Source organism: Cryptotermes secundus, unplaced genomic scaffold, assembly GCF_002891405.2.
Source record: "Cryptotermes secundus unplaced genomic scaffold, Csec_1.0 scaffold2323, whole genome shotgun sequence".
NCBI classification, from domain to species: Eukaryota; Metazoa; Arthropoda; class Insecta; order Blattodea; family Kalotermitidae; genus Cryptotermes; species Cryptotermes secundus.
The window spans coordinates 23,897-40,863 of NW_019743693.1; the positions used below are offsets into that span (position 1 = coordinate 23,897).

The 16,967-nt window shown below is 38.0% G+C and overlaps 3 protein-coding genes across 4 annotated transcripts in view; 2 read left to right on the forward strand and 1 right to left on the reverse strand.

Moving 5' to 3' along the window:
• Positions 1 to 2,131, forward strand: part of LOC111874319 (nuclear migration protein nudC) — a 16,341-nt gene extending 14,210 nt beyond the window's left edge. The window contains exon 4 of the mRNA XM_023869712.2: positions 1,372 to 2,131. Within this exon, the coding sequence (XP_023725480.2) occupies positions 1,372 to 1,423 (52 nt within the window). The 3' untranslated portion in view covers positions 1,424 to 2,131. The remainder of the gene's footprint in view (positions 1 to 1,371) is intronic.
• LOC111874320 (protein odr-4 homolog) lies at positions 1,599 to 14,799 on the reverse strand. Its single transcript, XM_023869713.2, has 9 exons — positions 14,571 to 14,799; positions 13,861 to 14,040; positions 8,960 to 9,165; positions 8,698 to 8,872; positions 7,294 to 7,473; positions 6,682 to 6,807; positions 4,710 to 4,800; positions 3,939 to 4,121; positions 1,599 to 3,228 (listed from the first exon to the last, which is right to left on the reverse strand). Exons 1-9 carry the CDS (start codon positions 14,664 to 14,666, stop codon positions 3,053 to 3,055), a joined length of 1,413 nt encoding a protein of 470 aa, XP_023725481.1. The 5' UTR covers positions 14,667 to 14,799; the 3' UTR covers positions 1,599 to 3,052.
• A 158-nt stretch (positions 14,800 to 14,957) lies between these two features.
• Positions 14,958 to 16,967, forward strand: part of LOC111874322 (zinc finger protein 471-like) — an 11,693-nt gene continuing 9,683 nt past the window's right edge. Inside the window, exons 1-2 of one of the 2 annotated variants that reach the window (XM_023869716.2) lie at positions 14,958 to 15,096; positions 16,217 to 16,542. In XM_023869716.2, coding sequence (XP_023725484.1) covers positions 15,091 to 15,096; positions 16,217 to 16,542 — 332 coding nt within the window. In that variant the 5' untranslated portion in view covers positions 14,958 to 15,090. Of the gene's footprint in view, positions 15,097 to 15,313; positions 15,401 to 16,216; positions 16,543 to 16,967 lie in introns of those variants that run through there. The other variant, XM_023869715.2, reaches the window with a different exon arrangement.

The window sequence follows — 16,967 nt, forward strand, 5'->3', positions numbered from 1 at the left end:
TGGCGCTGTCTGCGTGAGGCCTAATTATTTACTATATTGGACCAAGGACGTATTATGTGTGGTCATCATGAATTTGTAAAATATGACATGTTTTATATCCAGCCCTTTGGGGAGGTGATTGGATTGATGAAAATGTAAATGTAAATGTACGTACTTGCCACAATCGCCCATATTATTTTGATGCTGAACATGCATGAAATTGAGACTAGGCATACATGGATAGAACTTGCTGTAACTTGTTGTATGATCTTCATGTGAACTCCAGCAGTCATACATATTGCCATCATAAAATGCATACGTGTACATACAATGAAACCCCCACCTAAGTCTTCTTTGGGGATCAGTAAATTTGAACATCAGACAGGAAAATCTTAAGTGGATGGAATTTAACATTAAGGTTATTGAGTTGCAGTCACTGAAACTGAACATTAAATGAGGGAAAATCTTAAACCGAGGAACACTGAATCCCCCATTCAGTGTCGACTTGGTATTAGCTTGGAGTATTCAGACAGAAACTTTATGAACTAAGTTGCGTTATATAATAAATACAGCAGAAACAGTGTAGTATAGCAGCTGTCCTTAAGTCTGATTGAAGAAATTTACTTGTACAGACGTAGGGCAATGTGAGCTTTGAAATGAATGAACATACATCTCCATGGCTTCTTGTGTTTATTCAGTTTCAACCAGAGTAACACAAGAACATTATATTTATAAATTTTTAAGTACAAAATTGGTTTGTATTTTTAACACAAAAAGGTTTTCTGATATTTCATGTGATACCAACGTTTAGAATGGGTGGAGTTGTAGTGCCACATCTGCTTTATATTCTCATACTAATAACTAAGTAAATGGAGAAGAATCATCCATAAGAAACTAACAGTCTTTCAATCAGGTATTTTTAAGCATTATTTTTATTCAAAATGCAAGAATCTTGTTTGTGCAAGTGATCACATCACTCTTGAAGTGGAAGTTATTTGGTTTCGTTTTTAGCCTTTAATTTTGAATGGTGCATTTTTACGGTTTCCTGTATTTTTCTTATGTCATTCTTATCCATGACAGTTCAGTCAGTATAGTGACTTGCTATGGTGTAGACAACTAGGGTCCACTTCATGGCAGGAACAGGAATTTGTCTTCACCACTACATCCAGACCTGATCATTCTCCTGTACATTGGATGCTGGGGATAAAATGACCAAAGCATGAAGCTGACATTTGCCTCTATCCAATACCATGGTTACAGAAGCATGGCATTTTGCTTCTGCATTCCCCTATGTCCTAATTTTAGGCCTTTGGTGCTTAGGCTCAGGCACATTGTTACATTTTACTTTTACCTTATCGGCATCAGGAATAATCTAATTTTTGTTCCCTCTAGGTTTATGGAGCAGCATCCTGAAATGGACTTCTCAAAATGTAAGTTTAACTGATTAAATGACAGATGACAGTGCATGAAGTTGCAGGCTTTCCAGACTGAATGTTGGTGAAGACATGTTGAACTATAAATATTACTGTAACTGGAAGATATTGAAGATGAACAGTTTGTTCAGTGGTATAACAGTGTTACTTAATTTTCCTTCATTTGTCAATCACAGTTGTTAATACTTTCAATATAGAGAAAATTTTGTTCAAAATATGTAAAGCCAGGTTTTTTGGTCTACATAGATGGTGTTACTGTGCAGAGAAAAGGTGTGAGCTGGTCATTTCATGACCAGTTGTAATGCCTGAGACAAGAAAATGTTTTCCATATGAATTTCATATTGTCAGATATAGCCCATTGCACATTTCAAACTGTAATCCTGCAAAAGAACAACTGAAGAGACATGTTTATGAATTGGCAATGCACAGTTGTTTTACACTGTTGAAAGCTGTACTGTGAAGCACGCAAATGCCACTTAAAAAAAAAAAAGTATTTCCCAGATATTTATCACATTTGAAGGAAAATGCATTATTGATTTCCATAATTGATTATTCCTAATCTCTGTGTTGTCAGTTTTAAAAATATGTTGAATAATGTATCTGATATTCTTTGGCATTAGCTGAAATTTGGTTAATGCTTTCCATGAATAAATTTGCTGATGTAATTATTGCCAAATAAGATACTATGAAAATTAAATGTAATTCTTTCTTATGCAGATTTTTGCATTGTATTATATCCTGTTACTTCATCTTCATGCAGCTGAGGTACCCAGTCCTCGACATCAGAAAGATGTTATTACTTCAGAAAAGTGTATTTTATTGACTTTATAAGAAGCAATAGACAAAAGCAGACAAGTTAGCTTACATACCTTATTCACATTTTGAATCTCCCTGTCAGTGTAGTTCTTCAGAGTTTTCCCAAGATTTTAAATGAATGCTGAACATTATTAAAAACAAGCTCTAGATGCTTCCTTCCCTGTCATGAATTACAATTTCTGAACCTAACATCTGTTATATAATTTTGAGCTTTACAGCAGAGCATGTAAACTACAGAAACAGGTAGTATTGTACAAAATGTAAGTTTATTTTGGTAGACAGATGTATAAGTTCTGTTATGGTCAGTTCTGTGTAGGACATGCCATAGCACAGATGGTTACTCCTGTCCAGTCCCAGGTCAGGTCATGTGGTATTCTGTGATGGAAAAAGTGAAGTGGCAGGTTTTCTCTGAGTATGTCAGTTTCCCCCACCAGTTTTCATTCCAACCCACTAATTGCTCCTGTGTTCATTTATCATCCTAACATCAGTGTTATATCATTTTTCTATTATAAAAAGGTTGTCAGGACATAGCATCAGGCATTCATACTAACAGATTTGTCTCTTACGACATATGAAACAAGTAACTTACATAAGTGAGGGATTAGAGTTTATTCTTCTTGCTTATATAATGCTGTATTTTTCTATAGGTTACTGTACTGTTGTTGAGTTTTATCCTATCTATATAACATAATTAGTTTTCAACTATACATGACATCAAGCATTACATGGAGAATAAATGAAGAACTTGTATATGTGTGAAATATATTTATTTTTCAACAGCATTTTACAGAAATACAGCCAAGTTTACCATCCAAGAATATATATCACTCTGTTTTATCTATAAAACTAGTTAACTGACTAGCAACAGATACTGCCAGTATAAGTGCTGCAATTGCCAATCCAATGAATAATATGTTGTGTGTATTCACAGTCACTGGTAGGATATCTTCTGAGGCATCACCTTCGAGTTGAGGATCAAGCGCATAGAAATCTGCAGGATCTGCAAAGAAAATGGTAAACATTCAGAAGATACTAGGAAATAACATAATGTACATCATGTCCATAATGTGAGATCTCACAAATATCTAGTCCAATTCTCTAAAGGGGAGAATACATATACTGTTATCTTGCTGATGACTTTAATGTATTAACGTAACAGATCATATGCCTTCTGACTTTTGATACACCCATTCCATTACGGAAACTCTGATAGAAGTAATATTCTATAAGTCCTTTCAATACCATCAATACATTGCTCTCAGTCTTCAAGGCAATTTTTAGTTTTGCAAATACAGTCACACAGGGTAAAATGAGACAAATCTGTAAATCAGATGCTAGTATTTGTTTTTTGCCCAGAATTCATTTATCGCATTATCATGATGAAAAGGCCACTTATCTAGTCATTAATTTGGTCTTTTGGAACACATATGTAGCAGTGCCTTTGTTGGAAAACTTGGTTAGTTAAAATGCTTGGAGCAACAATTCATAATTGAAATTTATTTGACAACTTCAAGGCGATATTACAAATCTGGCATATCAATATAGTAAAACCTTTAACTTCCAAATAGCTGTACATATGAAGACACTGTGGCAATAAGTGAAATTAACTGAAGGCCCAAAAGGAATCTGAACGTTTTCAAAAGCTGGCTTTATGGCAGGCATGTGTTTCTATGGCTAAAAGACCATTCAAATAAACCCATCAGTACATACCAGCCTGCACTTCTAGATCCTTCTGCACATCTGACTCTTCCACCTCCACGTCTAACAGCTCTTGAAGTGATATTAAAGCTTCTGAGGGCCCTTCTCCAGGAAACAAATAATCAGAAAGGGTAACTCGGCTACCTGGCAGTGACACCAGAACTCGTCTTGGTGGTTCGTGCAGCGTCAGATGCTCTATTATAATAAAATAGACGAACACACTGAAATCATTCCTTTCATGTAATTTTATCTGTACATCTTTTCTCACTTGGTGGAGAACTTTCCATCAATTAGATTCAGTCACAGTGTTGAGGCTTCCAGGCCAACTTTAACTCCTGGGATCAAGTCTGGAATACAATGTATTTAATGGCAAACATTTTACACTTTGCCTGATTTTTGTGGTCATTCCACACTTTTTATATGCAGCCATGTCAGGTCATTAATCATGAATTAATCCAGTATCACACTATAATTGTGCAGCCATCTGTAACTAAGAACACAAAATTCTCTTATGGCTTACCTGTCGAGTGCTTCAATAATGTTTCACTGCGGTGACCAAAGTGAGTACTGAAGTGTGAAAACATACTGAATTCTATACATGCCTAAACTGTATTCCTCTTCTTACACATGTAGTCCAAGAGCCAGTACTTACCTGTTTTCAGATGGCATTTATATACACATAAAAAAGAGAGAGAACAGAACGACTGACATATCATTGTTTAGCTCCTTGTGTTTTCTGTAATTGTTGATGTTACCCTGAATTACACATTCAAATTAGTATACCTTCTGGAGATCCATTTTCCTCTTCTATAAGGGAGTCCCAGTGCAATTCAAGTCGTGATGCAAGAGAGCGAACAATATCTTGTTTTACTGCCTGTGAAGTAAAGTATTCCACAAATAAAACTCAATAAAATGTAATATGAAGACAAGGCATGCAGTGAACTAGTTTGACGTTAATCGAATAAGCACCTGAAGATGGCACTTTTGTGCCGAAACATGTAGTGCGGGAGAAAGGAGTGAGGTAGATAAGTGTATGCACTAAAAGACGGTGAAATAAATCATGGACTCAATAAAATTCTATTCACATGATCAACACATCCTTCAAACACTTTTCAAGGAGAAAATTCTAAACAACTGTTCTCTAACTCACTGACCTACAATGGAACTGTTAACATTTTAAGGGCTTTTATTGAAACTGTCTCAGAATGGGAAGGCCACCTGTCAGACTCTCATCATTTTCGCTTCAGGACATAGGAAATCTTCCTGTTCATGCTTCAGTTTCCCACATCTTGAGTTGCCAATATCTTTTCTTCCATTCTGTGTATAACTGGAAAGTTTGCTACATAATCTATTCCTTGCAGATGTTCTAGTCAATAGTCACCAGGCTCCGTTATGCCTTTATTTTATTTTCTGCTGAATATATTCCTTCATACTTTATCATTTCTGATCATATCCATTCTTGTACTTCCCATGACTTATCATAAATTAAAAGGTCAATCAACTCCATCCAGTGTGACTGATGTTATGAGTCACACTGGATGGAGCTGATTAACCTTTTATACGATCACTAGTATGATAGACCAGGATGAACCAAATTCAATGATCATAAAAATTTCATTGCAGGGTTTGAATTTTTGTTGCCTTTATTATCTATGCTTCATTCTCATGAAATAAAACTGCCACTGTCTTATAGAATTTCAGTTCTGTTTCTTTTCTAGTTTTCCTTTTTAAATTTCTTCTTATAGTGTTGCATGCATTTTGAAATCTATGACCTTTGTCATTATATTTATGCAGGGATAGGAGAAATGACAGCAAAAAGTATGAACTAGTGGTGGTAGTGATGGGGCAGTGGATGGATGGAAGGAAGTGAACCTGCAAATGAAAGAGTACTGGAACTGAAAGCATCATGATTTAATGACAATATTCAATGCAGACAATTCTAACGCAAATAGTTGAATGTATTCGTCCAGTCACTAAACTAGTTCTGGAAGCAATGATGCCATTCAATTTATGGTATTACTGCAAGCTCCAATTCATATGCATCATATGCAGTGCTTGAAAACTAGTAATAGCGAAGCAAAACTTCACACTCAGAAACAGAATGATTCCAAAATTGATGGTCATATAACTGTATCAGCATTCTACAAGAAACTGACTGTGGTGTTTGCTGTGCATTAAAAGTCATTGTAAATGTGCATAAGGGCTTCAAAGTATCTTGAGTTTCATGTGTAATGGTGGAAAAATGAACACCTGCTGATGGGGATGTAGCCACCACCATCTGCTTTAGATTTTTTGATGGCAGTACAGTCAGTGAAAATCAAAATAGCTTCCTGGCATTTCATTTTGGGATCAGATTGGCGAAAGTTGACACTTTCATTCCGCCTGTGATTGACACATGCAGGAATAATGTCATGAATTGTCTCAAAGTTTAGGAGACCTACTCCAAAATGGCTGATAAAGGCAGACTTCTCTTCATGCCTTTCTGCCATCAATATAACCAATAATGGTGCCATAGGGGTCAGACTGTTTTTACTAATTGCAATTTAATTTAACTGAAGAACACACTGCCCATCAAATGAACAAATTATGCTATGGGAAAATATATTAGTTTTGAAAAGTCAGAAATGTACACAAGACAATTTGACAGTAGGTTATGGAAATTTTATTGAGGCTTGAAAATTATGTTACTACATGGGGAAAATTCTTATCCAGGTTTTTCTATAATTCTTCACAAATAATTATGCCTATACATTACCCGTTCTGCCTCTTGTACTGTTGCTTTCTGATGTAGGAACACTCGACTTGCCAGACTGCCAAAGAATTTCATCTCACCAGAACATTCAATAATTTGCATTTCACTAGCCTTTTCTGTCCTAGTATCCTGGTTGAAAAAAAAATCATAAAATATAATGTATTTCTTTCAATATCCATTATACTAATATTACTGCTCCATCTACACCTGAGAAGCCAGGATAATTAAGTCAGTATAACAGTGGGCTATGGGCTGGACAGCTGGTGTTCAATTCCCAGCAGGGACAAGAAATTTTCCTCTATATCACAGCATCCAGATTGGATTTGAGGCTCACCCATCCTTCTGCCCATTGGGTACTGTGGGGGGTCTCCCCCCAGGGGTAAAGCAGCTGGGGCATGAACGTGACCACACATCCATCTGGTGCCGAGGTCAAGAGTGGAGGAGCTATACATCCATTCTCCAATACATCTGCATGGCATGGTTCATAATTAATTAATAACTGCAATTAAGGTTTCCATTATCCCACCAGTAAACAGAACTTAGGTTGTCTATAGCTACAGTGTCTGGAATTAAGACTGTATAAGTTTAAACCGAATGTGTCACTCGTGAACTTACACAGGGAATGTATAAACTGACATTTAGTGTCTTGACTTCTCCAGTGTTGTTGCCTCTGCTGCTGGCTTTAGATTTCTTCTTTTTCCCGAAGGCATCCAGTACTTCTGATGAATCTTTCAGCTCTCCATCAAACATGCAAATGGCTGACTTGATATTGTCACACACAGCTGCTAACATATCCTAAACATGGATGTCATTAATTAGGACTATATTCCTGATGTACGTACAGAGGATTATGAAGGACAGAACAGTGTACTGAAGTATTTTGTGTTGCTTTGTTTATTACTGATACTGAACTAACTCCATGGAACAGAGTCCTTGAGAAGCTGCTGATCGCTCAGCTACTTGAGAATTTCCCAACATTTTATGGGAACCTGAAGGTTCATTACCATGTTCACAAGAGCCAAATCCTGTGCCAGATGAGTCCAGTACATACCATCCCATTTCTCTAAGATGCATTTAATATTATCATCCCACCCATGTCTAGGTTTTCCTAGTAGTCTTCTTTCCTTCTGGCTTTACCACCAAAACCCTCTATGAATTCCACTTCTCTCCCATATGGGGCCCTGTCCACCTCATCCTCCTTGATTATATAATTCTAATTATATTTGGCAAGTGAACTCACCACATAACTGCCCTATATGGTATGCATGAAAAATCTCTATTACATATCATTTGCAGAACTGAAGCAAACATCCCTGATGGCATACCATACACATCTGACATTCTTTTCTAGTGGTTCATAGGTATTTAGTAATGCTGTATTAACAGTGGGGATTATTTAGAATCGTGTAAGATTACAGTTGTGTAGGTTAGACTAGGGAAGAATGCATACTGGTTATTTCAAGGCATTATTCTTAATCCTGACTGGAAACAGTGAGAAAACCAGAAAAAACCTCTGTCAGAATAGCCAATATGAACTGAAATCAGGTACCTTCCAAATAAAAATCAGTACTATTACTTCAGTTAAACTGCTTTTTTCCTCACAGTTCTCTACTACTGATATAGTATATATAATGTAGTCGGGCAGGGGCATGTCGTAGCATAGTTGGTTAAGGCACCATGCTACAAGCTGGAAGGTCATGGGTTCAATTCCCTGTGAAGTCATTGGATTTTTCAATTGATCTAATCTTTCCAGCCACACTATGGCACTGGGGTAAACTCAGCCTCTAACAGAAATGAATACCAAAAATCTGCCTGGTGGCTGGTGTGTAAGGCTGACGTACAGCCATCTGTGAGCCAACTGTCCAGAAAATGTGAGAGCCTCAGTGTCTCACAACCCTATGGGCCTCCATGGCCTCTTGCAGGGATAGCTTTATCTCTTATATAATAGATATTCCAAAACCAATATCCATAATTCTTGCTGTGTGACACTTGTCATGCACTTTAGTACAAGAAGTTCACCTGTAGATTCTTTTTCAATGATTGTGTTTGTTTATCTAAGCTGGTTGGAAAGACTTGATCTAAGTTATAATGGCAATCTATCTGGTGCCATCTGGTAGCCTTGGGTTGGAACTTCCACTCAACAGGATAAACTGAACTATTAAAGTTGTTGGTGTCAAATGACTTGCATGTATACCTAGAAAAAGAAAATTACAATATTATCATACATACTTGTTTATGTAAATCTGATTCATGGACACATACTTGGAATATTAGGTTTTACCTTTGTGTGGTACTGCATAAATGTAAAGCAAGTTTTTCTGAACTTGGACTGTTTCCATGAAGAAAGAATTTATTTGATAAATTCTTTTTGATACAGTGCAGAACAGTACGTAATTTAGACACAGCCTTTGCATCCTGAAACACATCTCCTGGACCAACAATGAAAATACCCAACACCCACATTCCTCCTGGCAACATCCGTGTAACCTGTAACAGTGAATCAAACTTAATATTTCAGTCCTTTCCCATATAAGGAACAATAAATTAAATTTACTTTACAAATATTTGTCAGTATATGTCAGAATGTCAACACTTTTACAAATTGTTAAGTATATCGCAACAAACAAACAAATTCGGGTAATTAATTCCTTATAAGCTTTTATTCATATACACATGCTAGGAATTATTATAAATGAATACTATACAGCTATAATTCCTCTAGTATATACTAATATACACTTTCCATTCCTACACGCATTACCTTGAAGGTTTCTGCATACTTACTTTATAAATTTTGCCCCAAACAAATTATTCATACAGTTTCAGGTATGTTTAACATCAGGTATTAGTATACATTTCACATGCCTAGTGCCATATACCACACAGTTCAGTAGTTAATACCATAAAATGGAAAAGTTAGAGTGCAATGAGTTGGTACATCACCTCTTCATATGCTTCAAGAAAGCCTACGATTCAGTTAGGAGGGAAGTATTGTACAATATTTTCATTTTCATTCATGAAACTACTTACACTGATTAAAATGTGTTTAAATGAAACCTATAATAAAGGTAGGTAAACATTTTTCTGATGTTTCCTATACAAAATGGTATAATCGTGGAGATGCTTTATCACCACCGCTTTTCAACATTGCTTTAGATTAGCCATTAGGAAGGTCCAGGAAAATCAGGTGCAACTGAAGTGAAATGGGACGCATCAGTTACTGGTCTATGTTGATGATGTAAATCTACTGGGAGATCACACAGATACCATAAAGAAAAACACAGAAACTTTAACTGACACTAGTAAGGAGGTTGGTCTCTTAAGTAAACTCAGTGAAAACTAAGTAATGTTGCTGTCTCATCACCAGAATGCAATGCAAAATCATGACATAAAGATATGTAATAGATCCTTTGAAAATGTGGCACAGCTGAAATATTTGGGAATGGGAGTAACAGATCAAAATTTGATTCATGAGGAAATTAACCTTTAAGGGACGGGCCATTTAAATTCCGGTAGTGGTAGCGGGACGGAGTTAATTTAAATGCCCACCATTGTAGAGTAATAAAAATTGTAATCATGTTACTCAAAATGTTGTAATTTCTACAATTTTTGTGATAAACGAACGACATAAATGCTGCTTTTATCCAGAAAGAATCAGATATTGTAATTTACAGATTTTAGAATCTGTAAAAATTGTTACACTGATTCCAAAATTTTTTTTTTCCCCAATTTTGAGTGTCTGTCAACAAATATGCAGAAAGTTTCTGCAGTATAAAGGCATGCTGCAAGACATCCTCTTTTCCTGTCTTTTCTTTCTAAAGGGGAGGAAGCTAATGTTTGTACGGCACATTCTCCAGTCACGTCGTAACCTTACCTTTCTACTATTGCACGAGTGGGCGCAAGTCTTATTGTACTTTGTACTTCAGAAACACTGCATGTTTATATCTCGGGCTAGCCACACAGAGGTACTCTTCTTGGAATAGCCCTGCAATGCCTTTCAGTTTCGTCTGTATCACATTCTGAATCGGTGAGATTTATGAGCGGCCTTCAATCTCGGCTTTTTCCATGCAAAATGTAGCCATGTTGGATAGTTCAAATTGCGATGTTTTATAAGCGTTATGATTCTGTTTACATCTCAGACTAAACACACAGAGCTACTGTTCTTGGAATGCCTTTCAGTCTCGTCTGTAATGCATTCTGAATCGGTGTAATTTATGATCGGCCTCTTCCATGCCAAATGGGTCCATGGTGGATAGTTGAAATTGCGATGTTTTATAAGCGATGCGATTAGAATTGTCCTTCAGAAACCCTGACTGTGCATATATCGAACTAACCACACAGAGGTACTGTTCTCAGCATAGCCCTGCACTACCAGAACGTTCTAGCCTAGTGCACTGTGTTATGAATAAAACATCGCAATTTGAACTAGCCAGCATGGCCTCGTTTCACTTAGAAGAAGACGAAATTGAGAAGGGCGAGGAAACAATGGGCTCAGAACCCGAAGTAGACGAAGATCCATCATCTTCGTCGGCAACCTGGGGACCACCACACCAGCATGGCAGGAGGCGTGTGAATAATTATTCCGGTGGAGCTGTGGGGTTAAATATCAATGAAGCTCCACACGTAAATAAGGATTCCACCCCTTTCTGCGTTTTCATGCTGTACTTCGCACGGATTATCCGTCTGCTGGTGGAAGAGACGAATAGGTACTACCACCAGTACCTAGACGAACTTCAAGACGGACCTTCTCCGCGGCCTGACATGACCGATTCCGAGATGTTTCTGTTTCTAGGAATAATCATTCAAATGGGACATGACATTAGAGACAGACTAAAGGACTACTGGTCGACTGCAGAACAATTTGCCATGCCTTTCTACTCTAACACAATGAAACGCGACCGTTTTCTACACATTCTTCGTTTTCTTCATTTTGCAGACAACAATACAGAAACTGACAGGAATGCCGACAGTTATGACCGACTATGGAAAATTCAGACCATCTTCAACACACTCAATGATGCATATGAAAAATACTATAACCCTTCCAAACATTTGGCCATAGACGAGATAATTGTTAAATTCAAAGGGAGAGTGGTTTTTAGGCAGTACATTCCTAAGAAACACAAACGTTTCGGAATCAAAATCTTCAAAATTTGTGATGCCACTGGGTACACCTATGACATGAAGGTTTATCTAGGAAAAGACAGGACACGTGCGGACCAAGACGTGACAGCGACACATGCTACAGTTAGGGGCCTATGCAGATGTATTGAGGGCGTAGGTCACAAACTGTACATGGACTATTTCTTTTCGTCACCAGACTTGTTTGAGGAACTGATGACAAAGGACATAACGTGCTGTGGGACAGTTAGACCTAATCGGAAGGGCCTGCCTGACGATTTTCGACGAAGACAATTTCGACTGAAGAAAGGTGACATTCGTGTTAGGGTGAGATGGAACTTTACAGCACTAGTTTGGAAGGACAAACGTGACGTATACATACTGACAAACATGCACTGTCCTCCAGCAGAAGGCAGTTTCTGTGATGAGCATGGAAATGCCATCAAGCCAGCAATTGTTGCTGACTACAACAAGCACATGGGTTATGTCAACAAAGCGGACAGAATGGCAAACAGTTATAGCATCAGTCGTCGGACCTGGAAATGGACAAATAAACTATTTTTCCATTTCCTGGATATGACGATTCTGAACAGTTTCATCCTGTTGTCATCCTGTGACGCGAAATTGTCACACAGAGAATTTCATCTCGCCCTTGTACGCAACATGCTGGAACATGCTGCAAGGGGTCCACCTCGCCCTCAACGGTCCAGGGGTCGACCTCCTGCTGTGTCATCGGCGATATCTCGATTAGAGGAGGCCTCTCGACATCACTGGCCGACTTCCTCTACTTCGAGATTGAGATGTCGCGTGCTCTTCGTGTAGGAAACGAAGTTACATCCGGACAAAATGCATGACGTGCGACGTTGGACTATCCATTTCCGGATGTTTCCAACAGTTCCACACGAAGGCATCATTCAATTAGATGATGCAGGAGGGGAGACAGACTACTTATGAAGCTGGTGTCGAAAAATAATGTACGTAGAACAAGAATTTCTATCTTAAAATTAGATTTTAAAACACTGTGCGCACGCGTGGACTGTGCATACCCATACGGTGTCTTTCAGCCACTTGGCTTTACTTTAAAGGTCCCCATACGGTGTCTTTCGGCTCATAAAGGTTAAGAAAAGGTTAAACTCAGATAATGCATACTACCATTTACTTCATAACCTTTTGGCTTCTCATCTGCTAAGAATATAAAAATAAGAATATACAAACCTACCATTTTGTATGTAGTTTTGTATGGGCGTGAAGTCATCCAGTCCCAACCATTCCAGATTCTCTTAGATTTTGATAAAATATTGCCTTGTTTTAGGCCACTGTGAACTGGAAAGGCATCAGACAAACTTTCTGTATATGAACTTTCCTAAGCACCCATGCAATCACATTTTAATTCATCTACTAGATTCCTTGTGGGGCACACGGTAGCATAGTTGGTTGAGGCACTATGCTACAAGCTGGAAGGTTGTGGGTTCAAGTCCCAATGAGGTCATTGGATTTTTTCAATTTACCAAATCCTTCCAGCCGCACTATGGCCCTGGGGTCGATCAAGCCTCTAACATAAATGAGTACCAGAAATATTCTTGGGGATAAAGGGCGGCCAGCGCGTAGGGCTGACAACCTTGCAGCCATCTATGAGATGATTGTCTAGAAAATGTGGGAACCTCAACATCTCACAACCCTATGGGCCTCCATGGCCTGTTACAGGGATACCTTTACTTTTTTACTTACTTTACCAGGTTCCTTGAGTATTCTGAATTTCATAAAGAATTTATTGTCTGAAAAGTGCCTTGTGATATCTGACAGATGGAAAGACTAATCATACCTACAATTCTGAATCAAGCAACTATGGTAACTTGTAAAACGTGATAACACAGCAAACTGTCACACAGTATTAAGCGATATGATGTTACATTATTACAGTAAAGATAATCAAGTTTCAAAAAACATTATAATAGCTCATTGGCTTCATTTGTGGTTTGCAGGTATGTGTGTGACCCCCATTTTCTCTCATTATTTAAAGATCAGAGCTCCCTATGTTCCTATGAATACCAGATTACTAACATGTTCTGCATGATCGACAACCAATGTTTCTTGGATATCTTGCACAGACTTGAGTGGCTTCAGATGTTCCACTTTACTTAGAGACTGAGCTGCATCTCCTGCACTTTCATCTTTCACATCTTTGGGTGCTGGGTGTGGTGTTCGTGCCAGATGAACCACATAATCACGCTGGCCTACATTCTGAGAAGTTAAAATATGTTAACACTACATCTTATATTTCCTCATATTCCATGCTATAATAATACTGCGTGACCTACATAAATTACGAAGTTACCAAAATAATTTCCTGAATTATTCACTTTATCCTTGTGAAGTACAAATATTCTGACATTTTCTTTCCAGAAAATTTAAACTGTATATTCGTCCCACAGAGACCATATTCCACACCCATAACAACCAAAGGACCAAACTGTTGACGTTGGTAGTGGTCGGGGTGATAACAGTACTTTCGGAATTAAATAATATTAGCATTTCAATGATCGATTTTTCTTCTAATTTCATTAACCTCACTCTTTATTTGCTGGTGCTTTCACACACTTAAACCCATGAACACTACCAAACGATACATTACACACAGACCTAATTAAAATAAGATTAGCATTTAGCGTGGTTGTATAACATTTCACACGGTTTTGTATTGAACATATTCAGAGCGGACACAAAGTTTGACTGCAATTGTCTTCCTTATGGTAGAATATAATTTACCTTACCTGGCCGAGAACTAACCCTACCACATAAGAGTCTGGCTCTACTAAATGAATTAAATAAGGCAGCAAATTAACTTCTGCGATTACTGTTCTCCCCATTTTATAACAAAATTAATACAACTTATACAAAATCACATTCATACTGTCGTACATTTCACACGCATACATTTCGTCTTTTGTCTTTATTTCAGTTGTAAGCGTTGTAAGTTTGTGCTCTCAGCTCCTCAGCTCTTCCAATTTTTCTTACATTTAGTTAGTAACGAATGCGTAGAGATGGCAGCAGTAGTGCACCGTGGTGACATGGCGGCCATGTTGCCCACCAATAACAAGAGAGTTTCACGGGGCTGATCTCGACCAATCAGAGAGCCTACAGGAACCAATTTGAATTCCCGCAATTATATGTGGTAATGGTCGGCCTTGGCAGGTGATGGCAGTGAGTTGGAAGTGAAAACCGTAATTATCGTTATGTGCTGCTGAGAACGGAGGAAAAGGTGTATTGGTTGGACTGTAGTTGGGGCTTGTTATGGAGGTTTGTTTGTTAATATGATCTGAAAATTTGTGACGCTGGTAAATTAGTACAATTTATTGAGTTTTGGACATTATCCACTGTCCTGTTTTTATTTCAAACAGCATTTCGCAAAATGGACTGAGTTGGACCCAATCGATAGAGCTGGTCCATATCCGGTCTCAGGCTTATACCGGAGGACTGAGGCAGAATCCAGTCTCCGAAACGTTGTGTTAAAAAAAACAGGGCGATAGATACCGTCCAAAGACTCAAAACTTGTATCAGTATATTCGATATTTATCCATGATTGTGAGGCATGACGCAGTGTGTAAGTACGTCACAGGATAGCCTTTGCTTGCTGCCCTGATTCGTGCCGCTTTCTTGCATGGCTTACTCTCCATTTGTGAACATCGAGGTGACATATTTCGCCAGTTGACTTTCAGTGGACTACAAAGTATTGTATACCAGAAGATAGAACTCTTCATAACAACCAGTGTGATAATCTCAAATCCTACAAAACACGATATGTTTGAGGCAGAACTCATAAAGCCAGTTTTACTATTGTATAGATTTCTATGGTATAGCTGGGCAAATAATTCTCTCAAATTACCCTCCAATCTATCTGCCCCCTCCAGCGGTCTCTTTACTCTGCTCTCACTCTTTCACAGAAGTGGCTGGATTGCTTGTTCTGCATTGTTAGGCAAGGGGTGACTGCAGGCAGGCTGGGATATCAGAGTGGGGCAACAAACCCTTCTGGTCTAGGAAATCTTAGCCCGACCACCAGTGAGAGTTGTTTGGTTAGTAAAGCCACAGTCCTATGGATTGCTGCTGTTATCATTATTGTTATATTCCTGTGAAGAACTTGAAGCTTAATAAAGAAATATCCACAAAAATTCTTTCAACATGTATCTGGAATGTCTCCAGAGCATATATCAAGGAAGCTGCTGGACTATAAGCCACAGGGAAGAGGAGGATGAGGAAGTGGATCTGTTCATATAAAATTGGATTTGAAATAGGTCAATAGGTGTAATCTGTGTTGGCTGTATTTGTGTGTGTGTGTGCATATATCCCCTCTGAAAGGTTTTTTTTACTCCTCTGGAAGTTTCATGTTAACAGTTTCTAAAACTAATTCATTTGTTTCCAGCATGAAACTGTGTGTGTTCCTTCAGTCAAGCTGGAGATTGATAAAGAAGTTGCATTTGGGGACAGTGAAACTCTTCGTGATGACAAGGATGGAATTTTCAGATTTCCTTCCTGTCTGATCCAAGATAGTCCATGTATTAAAGAAGAAGTGAAGGATGAAATTACTGTTGAGGAGGGAGGAGTGAATTGTGAAATTGAGGAAGGAAGCAAAACACATAGCCAGTGTCAGTCTGCAACCAGTGACTGGCCCATTAAAGTGGATTTGGATGAGGACTTGATTTCACAGGAGAGGAAAAATGCATGTGTTAAAGAAATGGGAGTTATAAGGTAAATTACTTTTAAATTGTTCTGTCTCAACATAGCAATTATCAGAACCAACTCACACTTCACCATGCAACAATGAGTTTATTGGACTTATAGTAGTATTACATCATGCTACATGTTTTGTCTTTTAAAGCCATCATCAGACGGTACAGTTTAATGAACATTTTTAAACTACTGAATAGCAGTTTAAGGTCTTTCATTCTGGTCCGTCACACTAACCAATTAACAATCAAGTTTCTTCCGTCAAATGTGACACTTTTTTAAGTTTTCCACCTCGTCAGCACCTGCCTTACATGTTTCGGCTCACCACGGAGCCATCATCAGAGGCATTTATAGTAGAAAAAGAAATCACCAACACACAAAACTTCACTTTGTCCAAGATAGCCACGTTCCAGTTAATTAAAATAATTACAAATAGTTAAAATTAC

Coding starts and splice junctions, on each gene's coding strand:
- LOC111874320 (XM_023869713.2), bottom strand. CDS start 14,666: ATGGGGAGAACAGTAATCGCAGAAGTTAATTTGCTGCCTTATTTAATT. Junction 9,166..13,860: donor TTGTCGATCATGCAGAACAT/GTTAGTAATCTG, acceptor TCACTGTTACAG/GTTACACGGATGTTGCCAGG. Junction 4,122..4,709: donor GGAAAATGGATCTCCAGAAG/GTATACTAATTT, acceptor TTATTATAATAG/AGCATCTGACGCTGCACGAA.